This window comes from Tursiops truncatus, chromosome 19 (assembly GCF_011762595.2).
Source record: "Tursiops truncatus isolate mTurTru1 chromosome 19, mTurTru1.mat.Y, whole genome shotgun sequence".
NCBI classification, from domain to species: Eukaryota; Metazoa; Chordata; class Mammalia; order Artiodactyla; family Delphinidae; genus Tursiops; species Tursiops truncatus.
In genome coordinates this window covers 51,349,484-51,359,613 of record NC_047052.1, presented here as the reverse complement: position 1 = coordinate 51,359,613, position 10,130 = coordinate 51,349,484, and the positions used below count along the sequence as shown (strand labels likewise).

Sequence of the window (10,130 nt, the reverse complement as noted above, 5' to 3'; positions counted from 1 at the left end):
AAATACGCCACGACTGAATCATTTTACTCTCGATGGACATTGGGTTGTTTCTGCTTTTTGGCAATTAAGTATACTGTTACTATGAATTATTTATCCAGATTTTCTTTAATTACTCTCAGTAATGTCAGAGATCTAGCAAATCTTTTGTTAGGTTTATTCCTAGGTATTTTGTTTGTTTTGCTAATGCAAATCATATTTTTAAAAATTGCATTAAAAATCTTTTTGTTCCTAATGTTTAGGAATATAATTGATTAGGGTATATTAATCTTATACACAGTAAAGGGTAGAAGAATATGCCACCCCAAAATATCCAACTGTGGCATAAGGATCATTTTGAACTGAACACAATTGAGAAGAAGCAGATACAAGAAAAGCTCTCTGCCCTTACCTATTTGCCTAAAAGCTGGATATAAATTTGTTTTGTTTGTTTGTCTTTTGACTGCACCATGTGGCTTGCGGGATCTTAGTTCCCTGACGAGGGATGGAACCCATGTCCCCTGCAGTGGAAGGTTGGAGTCCTAACCACTGGACCACCAGGGAATCCCCATGGATATAAATTTGTAAAGGTGTTCCCTCTCCCCTCTCTACCAGGAAGGACAAAAGTTAATAACTCTAGACCCTTGTCCACCCAGACACAGCACCAGCAGTCTCCCCAAGGGTACCCCCTCCCTTGTTGCTAACAGCATAGATTACTTTTGCTTGTTTTCATACTCCGTATAAGTGGAACCATATAGTATATACTCTTTTGTGATCTGATTCTTCTGCTCAATTGTTGTGAAATTCAGCTATACAGTTGCATATAGTTGTAGATCAGGAAATCTTTGCCTTTATTGGGAGTATTTAGTTCCAGTTACTTAAAAAAAAAACCGTTCATTTTGAAAAACCTCAAATATATACAAAGTGAGCAGAACAAAGCCCCATGTACCCAACACCCAGCTTTAACAATGGTCAACATTCTGCCATTCTCTTATTTATACCTGTACCCTCATCCCACTTTATATTGTTATTTATTTTTTTTAACATTTCTTATTTTCAGGTAAACTTTACATGTGTTAAAATGCACGAGTCTTAACGGAACAATTCTGATAAAGTTCCATTTAGTTTTTTTTTTTTTTTTTTTTTTTTTGCGGTACGTGGGCCTCTCACTGTTGTGGCCTCTCCCGTTGTGGAGCACAGGCTCCAGATGCACAGGCTCAGCGACCATGGCTCACGGGCCTAGCTGCTCCACGGCATGTGAGATCTTCCCGGACCGGGGCACGAACCCGTGTCCCCTGCATCGGCAGGCGGACTCTCAACCACTGCGCCACCAGGGAAGCCCTCCATTTAGTTTTAATGTAATACTGATATTTTTCTTTAGATCTACCATTTTGCTATTTGTTTTATATTTCCCCCATCTAATCTGTTCTGTGTATTCTTTTCTTTTCTGGCTTTCTTTTATATTAGTCAAGTTTTTTGTTTTTTTTCTCTTCTGTTATGTTTTATTCTTCTTCTTCTGTTATGTTTATGGTTATGTTCTTTTATTCTTTTTTTGGTGGTTTTCCTAGAGACTACCATAGGCATCCTTGGCTTATTAGAGTTCTACTTTAAATTAGTACTTTTATCATTTCTTGGACTACGTGAGCACCTAACAACACTTTAATTCCATTTAGCTCCTCCTGCCTGTTGTCTTGCATTTTATTTATTTAATTAATTTATTTACTTTGGCCGCACTGAGCAGCTTGTGGGAACTTTTTTTTTTTTTTTTTTTGCGGTACGCGGGCCTCTCACTGTTGTGGCCTCTCCCGTTGCGGAGCACAGGCTCCGGACGTGCAGCCTCAGTGGCCATGGCTCACGGGCCCAGCCGCTCTGCGGCATGTGGGATCTTCCCGGGCCGGGGCACGAACCCGTGTCCCCTGCATCGGCAGGCGGACTCTCAACCACTGCGCCACCAGGGAAGCCCAGCTTGTGGGATCTTAGTTCCTCGACAGGGGATTGAACCCGGGCCCTTGGCAGTGAGCGCACCGAGTCCTAACCACAGGAATTCCCTGTCGTTCATTTTAATTCTGCATATATTTTAAATTCCACAAGATATTATTGTTATTGTTTTAAGCAGTCCGTATTCATTTAGATTTGGCACATACTTACCTCAGGGTTCTTTATATCTCCCCTCATTACCGAACTTTCATCTGGAGGCATTTCCTCCTACCTGACAAACTCTAGCATTTCTTTTTGTGCAGGACTGCTGCTGATAAATGTTTCGTTTCAGTTTGTCTGAAAAAAATGTCTTTATTTTCCCATTACTTTTTTTTTTTTTTGGCTGCATTGGGTCCTAGTTGTGGCACGCGGGCTCTCTCATTGAGGCATGCGAGCTCAGTAGTTGTGATGCGTGGGCTTAGCTGCCCTGGAGCGTGTGGGAACCTAGTTCCCCGACCAGGGATTGAACCCGTGTTGCCTGCATTGGAAGGTGGATTCTTTACCACTGGACCACCGGGGAAGTCCCTTTGCCATTACTTTTGAAGGATGTTTTCACTGGGTATGATATTCTAGATTGACGATGGCTTTCTTTCAGCCTTTTGACTGTGTCATTGAATTGTTTTCTGACTTCCATTTTTTTTTCCTATTTACAAGTCAGCTGTCTGTCTTATTTCCTCTTTGAAGTAAAGTGTCCTTTTCCTTTGGCTGCTTTCAAGATTTGTTGTTGTTTTAGGTTTTCATAGGTTTTGATGTGATATGCCTAAGTGTGGTTTCTTTGTGTTTATTCTGCTTGGGATTCCTAAAGCTTGAATCTGTGAGTTGATGTCTCATCAACTTTGTAAAATTCTTGGCTAGTGTCTCTTCAAATGTTGCTTAGTACTCTTTCTCTTTTCTCTCTACTTCTAGGACTTCAGTATATGTTTGAAAGGCTTTTTCACCATGACCAGTATGTCTCATACGTCTTTTGTATATTTTCCATCCTTTTTCACTGATTTAGTCTGGCTATTTCTACTGACCTGTTTCGCACTGTGTCTAATCTGCTGTAAAACCCATCTGCTGAATTTTTAATTTATTTATAAGTACTAAAATTTACACTGGATTCCATCTCCTCCCCCCCACTTTTTAGGTTCCGGTTCTCTGATGAAATTCTCCATCTTTTCATCTATTTTTTTGAGCATATTAATCATAGTTCCCTTAAGGTCTGTGTCTGATAATGCCAGTATCTGGATCACCTATGGATGCATACTTCTATTGATCTACAGACAGGGAAACATCGATTTCCCCAGATGCCAGGTGTGGTTAAGGTTATGGAATCCCCATGGAATGCTAGAGGGAGTAGACTTGTCAGAACATTTTACCTAATCAAAATAGATAGATGCATCCCCTACAACCCAGCAATTCTTTTCTGGTTATAGCTCCCCAGATCCCTCCTGCCCTCCTTCTGGACCACAGGGGGACATATATACTAATGTTTATTGTAGCATTATTTGTAATGGTGAGAAGTCAGAAGCAATTCAGTTGTGCATCACTGAGAGTGTGGAAAGGTTACATGTGGTGAAGACTGACCATGGAATTTATTCAGTGGATTGGATGGATGTTGGATGTACCAATGCAATATGGAGGAGTCTTAAAGAAGGTGCTAAAAAAAAAAAAGCCCCATAAGAATGACATGTGTAATACCACCTATGGAAATTACAAATAATGCATAAAAAGGAATGATCATATTTAGCAAGAATATGTACTGTTAGAAGCTGATGTGTGTCCTCCCCAAAATTCATATGTTGAAGCCCTACCCACTGGTACTTCAGAATACAATCATATTTGGAGACAGATCTTCAAAGAGATTATTAAATTAAGATGAGGTCTCTAAGATGGGCCCTAATCCAGTATGACTGATGTCCTTACAAGAGGAGGAAATTTGGACGCAGACATGTGCGTGCATGAGAAAAGACCACGTGAAGACACAAAGAAAAGATGGCCATCTGTAAATCAGGGAGAGAGGCCTCAGAAGACACCTAACTGGCCGACACCTTGATCTCAGACTTCTACCTCCAGAACTGTGAGAAAATAAAATTCTGTTGTTTAAGTCACCCAGTCTGTGGTTTTTCTTATGGTGGTCCTAGGCGACTAATACACTTACCAAAAACACAAGAAATAGTGTCAATGGTGGGAAAGTGAATGGGACTGGGGGTGTGGGGAGAGAAGGTATGGAAAGGCCAGTCAAGTTCTGATATTCTCCATGAGGACATATTGATGCTTATTTGGAATAATCAAAAACCTATTTTTTTCAAAAGGAAGTTCTCTTTTATTTATGCCCACACATTGCTAGTTTCCTGAATGTGCTGAGTCTCTCTGTGGGGTGATCCAACCCTGAACCTGGGCTTCGAGGGAGAAAGTGCATGTTGTGTCTGCACCCCTACAAGACGCAGCACCATAAAGACCCTCATGTGCCTTCTCAATTTTTTTTTTTTGCCCACACAGCATGGCGTACGGGATCCTAGTTCCCCAATGAGGGATCGAACCTGTGCCCCCTGCAGTGGAAGTGTGGAGTCCTAACCACTGGACCGCCAGGGAACTCCGTCAATGGTGGGTCTTGAGAGAGGGATTTTGGAGGGAATAGGGGGTGCTCTGGGGATGGGGGATGGGGGCACAGTGGCAGGGCACCCAAGACAGGGTCTCTGAGCTTCCAGATCTGGCTGAGGCAGCAGGCCTGGCTTGCAGAGTTAGAGTCTGAGGTGACGCTCATGGAGGGACAGACAGAGGGACAAAGGGAGAGAGACACAGAGCAATTTGAAATGGAGTCAGCATGTAAATTGAGTATCAGGGAATGAAAAGACAAAGATGAGAGAGTGGAGACAGGTGGATGTAACAGAGATGGGGCTGGAAACACAGACTTGGGGGCTGGAGGTGACAGGGTCTGGACAGAATAATGGCCCCCCAAAGATGGCCCCTCTCTAATTCATGGAACCTGTTTAATATGTTGTCCAGGTGGGCTCAATCCAATCCCATGAGCCCTTCAAGGCAGAGGACTCTCTCCTGCTGGAAGAGGAAGAGGAACACATAAGGGAGATGGGGCAGAAGGGAAATACAGAGAGATTCCACGCGTGAGATTTGAAGTATGGGATCCACATGCAAAAACCGGAGAGAGACCTCTAGGAACTAAGTGTGGGTGGCCCAGGTGACAGCCAGCAAGGAAGCAGGGACCTCAGATCAACCCCAAGGGACTTGATTGTGCCAACAACCTGAATGATCTTCGAAGCAGAGCTGTCCCAGAGCCTCCAGGTAAGAACCCCGCTGGCTAACACCTTGATGTTGCCCTTGTGATACCTGCACAGAGGACCAGCCCAGCCATCCTGACCTATAGACCAGTGAGAGGATACATTTGTGTTGTTTTAAGTTGCTACATTAGCGGTCATTTTTTGCAGCAGTAACAGGAAACTAATGCAAGGGCAGAGTGGACAGACAGGACTGGAGTGAAAGAGCTGGGAGCTGGAGGGCAGACAGAGCTGGAGGTGACAGGGATGGGGACTGAGGATACTGATGGGGCTGGAGGTCACAGAGTTGCTCAGTCAGAAGACAGATGGCGTCTGAATCAGAAAACAACACAGAGACATTGGCAGGAACTAACATCTCAGCCAGATGTCATGCTGAAGGATAAGGTTGGGGGGACTTGCCATGGCTTGGCTGGCTGAGGCCTGAGGACAGATCTCCAAAAGAGACAGTGCTACTGGATGTAAGAAAAAGTTTAATTTCCATATGGTGCCTGGGGTGGGGTCTGGTGGGGGGGTACATGCAGGTGTTCCCCAGTCCCCCCACTATAACTGCTGGGAGGGCCTGAGGATATACAGGAAGTGGGTCTTGCGGGCAGGCAGCCTGGCATGAGAGGAGCTCTGGGTCCCCTGTTCGAGGACGTCCTCACGGGTCCCCTCTCGGAGCCCATCCCGGATGGCCTGCAGGCGGTGTTGCTTCTCACTGAGCCAGTGGTCGCTCTCCTGGGCATCCTGGTGGGACCTCCGCCGTGGCAGCTTCATGATCCAGAAGACCATTCGGGGGTGGGGTTCCGGGTGGAAGCTGTCCATGGCCTTTGGGACAGGCACCAGGGCCTCCTTCTCCTCTATCTTGGGTACCTGGTGAAGAGGGACAAGGAGACCCTCTCAAACTCCAAGTGACAGCCTCAAGATGCTCCCCTGGCATACTCAACCCACTTTGCCACCTATGGAGTGCTTTGGGAATTAAAAGCTCACCCTGCAGTTTACAAAACACTCGGGTTTATAAGCGCTTTAGAATTAAAAATACTCTGAGGTTTATAGAATACTCTGGGTTTGAAAACACATTTTGGAGGTTTCAGAAGCACTTTAGGATTAAGCATTCCCCGGGGTTTAGAAAGCAGTTTGAAATGTACAAAGCACTTTAGGATTAAAGAATCATGACTACAGTTGCAACATGTGATCCTTGACTGAATCCTGGATCAAACATCAATCACATCAGCTCTTGTGGACAGCTTTTGGTCCAGCAGGGACATTTCAATGTCTGTTCGGTCCTTGCTACTCGAAGTGAGGGTTGTGGACCAGCAGTGTCAGCATCACTTGGGAGCTTGTTAGACATGCAAATGAGCGGGCCCTACCCCATCCAGACCTATTGAATCAGAGTCTACATTTCAGTACATTGAGGTTTGGGAAGCCCCATAGGAGACGGTTACAGGTTGAATTGTGTCTCCCCCACTCTCCAATTCATATGTTGAGGTCCATTAGGACCCTAGTAGCTCAGAATGTAATCTCGTTTGGAAATAGGGTCACTATGTAGTTTTCATTAGTTAAGATGAGGTCATTAGAGTGGGCTCTAATCTGACTGGTGTTCTTATGCAAAGGGGAAATCTGGACATAGAAATGCACATAGGGAGAACCCCATGCAAAGATGAAGGCAGAGATGGGGATGATGCCTCAACCTGCCAAGGAATGCTAAAGAATTGTCAGCAAACCACCAGAAGCTAGGGAAGAGGAATGGAACAGATTCTCCCCAACAGCCCTCTGAAGGAACCAACCTGCTGACACCTTGATCTTGGACATCTAGTCTCCAGAACCATGAGACAATACATGTCTGTTGTTTAAGCCACCCGGACTTTGTTACGGCAGCCCTAGCAAACTAATACAGAGATAATAGTCTGATTTCTTGGGTGTAAAAATGGGACTACGGTAACACACAAGAGAATGCATTATTCTTAGGAGATATCTGCTGGAGGATTTAGGGGTGAAGTGTCATGATGTCAATAATTTACTGTCATACGGTTCAAAAATAAAGAAGTAAAAAGAAAGTCAGTATGGTAAAATGTTAACAAGTGGTGAAACTAGGCCAGTGGTTTTCAACCCAAGTCTGGAGACATTTTTGGTTGTCACAACTGGAGGGGGTGTGGGTGCTACTTCCGTCTAGTGGGTAGAGGCAGGGATGCTGCTAAACATCGTATAGGGCACGGGACAGCCCCCTACAACAAAAAATTATCCAGCCCCAAATGCCAATGGTGCTGATGTTGAGAAACCCTGCTCTGTGGAAAAGTGGATACAGGTTTATGGTACTATTGTTTTTGCAACTTTTCTGTAGATTTGAAATCTTTAAAATAAAAAACTGGGAGTGTGTGTGGGAGAACCATGTGGGTTTGCCAAGCACTTGAGTGTTCTTACAACATTTTAGGATCAAAAAATAAGCACTTTGTGATTAGAATCACTCTTAGAGGTTTACGAAGGTGAGATACACAGAGCATTTGGGGTTCACAAAGTACTTAGGAATTATTAAAAATCACATTTTGATGTTTACAAGGGAGAGATTTACCAAGCACTTTGGGATAGATTAAAAAATCCTTGGAGGTTTGCAGAGCACTTTGAGATCAAAACACACTTTGAGGTTTACGAGGGTGAATCTTACCAAACACTTGGAATGAAAAGCACTGTCTGGCTTACAAAACCCTCTGGGGTTTGAAGCAAGCAAGGATGTACTCTGAGGTTGTAAACCTCATTTCTGAGAGCTGGTTAGTCCCTTTTGACAGATGATAAAACTGAGGCCCAGAGAGAGGGTGTCCAGCACAGAGGGAGTGGGAGAGTCAATTCATCTTTTCCTCCTAAACTACAGAAAGTGTTTGGGCTTGGATACTTTGCTGGGGGCATGTCCTAACCTTCCAGTCACCCTGTAAGCTCCCCTCTCCTGGCTCGATGGATGCCACCACCTTCTCAGAGATCAGCACCTCTCCTGTCTTGTTGTTGGTCACCTGTGAGGACCCAAAGAAGAGTAAGAAAAAACTTCTTTCCTCCTATGCCCTCCTCCCTGACAGATACTGCAGCATGAGGGATCTTAGGGAGACTCCAGGAGGGACTTCCTGGCATAGGCACCTTGTCAATCTGGAGGTGGCTGGAGAGAGTTTTGTTTCCCAGCCTGTGCTTCTGGTTCTCTTCTTGGTGGTAGTTCCTAGGGAGGCCCCGGAAGTCCATAGGAGCAGAGAAGAAGCTGTCCATGCTCCGCATCAGGTCATCCTGGGGCTGGGGGAGGAATTGGTGAGCTGCTGGACCTCCGGACTCCCCAGGACATCTTGGCAGGATCCTTGGCAGCATCCCCTTCTCTCTCCATCCTCTGACCCTTAGGGCCTAACCAGGTCACCTCCTTTCCCCATCTGTCCCATTACTTTCCTATTCCTGCCTCCATCGGTCTTCTGTCTCTCTGTCCCCATCCCTCTCTCCGCCTGTCTGTCTGTCTGTCTCTCTGCCTGTCTCCCTCCCTCTCTTCCTATCTCTCGGTCTCCCCGTTGCACGCTCTCTCTGTCCCTTGACTCCTCTTTCTATCTTTCTATCTGGCCGCGACCCGTCTCCCACTCTATCTCCCTGAACCCCTTCCATCCCTCAGTCACTATCTGCCCCTGTCCCTCTTCTCTGTACCTCTTCTTTTCCCCAACACACGGCAGCGCTTACTTTCAGGAAAAGCCGGGTGAAGGCTTGGAGTAGACTCTGGAGACCTAGAAAACCCGAGGAGCTCTCCTGGGCGTCACCATCGCGGATCGGGGCTGCAGTGGAGGGGGGCACCGAGGCAGAGGGGAGCAGCAACAACAGGACTAGCGGGTGCCACATTGCGGGGCGGGCCGGGAGGCTATGGCAAGGGCAGGGGTCAGAGCCCCCCCGGCCCCCCATAAAGGCTCCGTCCCCTAAGTGCCCACACCCCCACGCTAGACAACAACTCCTTCCTATCCCTGGCCCAGGAACTCCGCACACCCCGCCCATTCCCCCCCCCGCCCCTTATCTTCTGCTCCAACCTCCTCCATTGTGTCAGGCCCCTCCCCTCCCCTCAGGCCCGTCTCTTCTGGGCTCTGCCTCACACAACAGATCTCGTTTCTCTTCTTCGCCCACATTCGTATTCAGACCTCGCTCCTCCTCACCTTCTCCCACGCCCTGCCCCTTCTTCTGGGACCCGCCTTTATACTAGACCACAGCCTGGTCACCGGACTCTCAGTCTCTGGCCGTCCACGGACTGTTAAATCCAAACAGTTCTGATCTCGAGCCCAGGCCGGATACCTGGAGCGCTAAAGGAGCTCCTCGAGGCCTAGACTCGCCTCTATTGTCTGACCACGCCCCCATTTGCTGACCTCACCCATGAGCCCAGCCCTCTATTGGACAGTCACGCCCTTAAGGGAAGGGCCACGCCCCTTGAGCCAGAGCCGGGCGTTGATTTCAAGTTCACACCCCCATAGTCAGACCACGCTCCTGTCGGTTGACCTCCGCACTGGAGACCCAGTGTTGCCCCTGTTCTCTGATCGTGGCCATCGTGCCGGAGTCACTGCAATCGCAGGTGGCCCCGCCCCTGTCTTAGAGCCACGCCCCCGCACCTAGGCCACACCTCTGTGCCCCAGATCTTGCCCCTAGCGCCCTCAGTTCCATTCTTAGGCTCTCTCTGCTCATGAAATACCCGCGTCCGAGCAGTCCTTCTGATTATCCCACTGCTTAGTTTTGTATCTATCTCTGAGAGTTTCTCCGTGTCCTTTTTCGTCTTCTCCAGGTTTTGAAACGATTAATACGCTCAATAGAGTGCAATGTAGGGACGCTGAACCCCGAGCCCTCTTCGGTTCCACTAAAAAGCTCCACCCTCTCAAGAAACCCTAAATCCAGTCCTCTGTACCACCTTACAAGGAACCCGGGATCCGGACT

The 10,130-nt window shown here is 46.9% G+C and overlaps 1 protein-coding gene across 4 annotated transcripts; it reads right to left on the bottom strand.

Moving 5' to 3' along the window:
* Positions 1 to 5,678: 5,678 nt before the first annotated feature.
* DKKL1 (dickkopf like acrosomal protein 1) lies at positions 5,679 to 9,541 on the bottom strand. Of its 4 annotated transcripts, none has more exons than XM_033844796.2 (5): positions 9,365 to 9,537; positions 8,904 to 9,078; positions 8,331 to 8,477; positions 8,117 to 8,209; positions 5,679 to 6,080 (listed from the first exon to the last, which is right to left on the bottom strand). In XM_033844796.2, exons 2-5 carry the CDS (start codon positions 9,057 to 9,059, stop codon positions 5,769 to 5,771), a joined length of 708 nt encoding a protein of 235 aa, XP_033700687.1. In that variant the 5' UTR covers positions 9,060 to 9,078; positions 9,365 to 9,537; the 3' UTR covers positions 5,679 to 5,768. The 4 variants fall into 4 exon arrangements, with proteins under 4 accessions (XP_033700687.1, XP_033700689.1, XP_033700688.1 ...); XM_033844798.2 differs by having other exon boundaries at positions 8,904 to 8,995; XM_033844797.2 differs by lacking the exon at positions 8,117 to 8,209 and having other exon boundaries at positions 9,365 to 9,541.
* Positions 9,542 to 10,130: the final 589 nt, after the last annotated feature.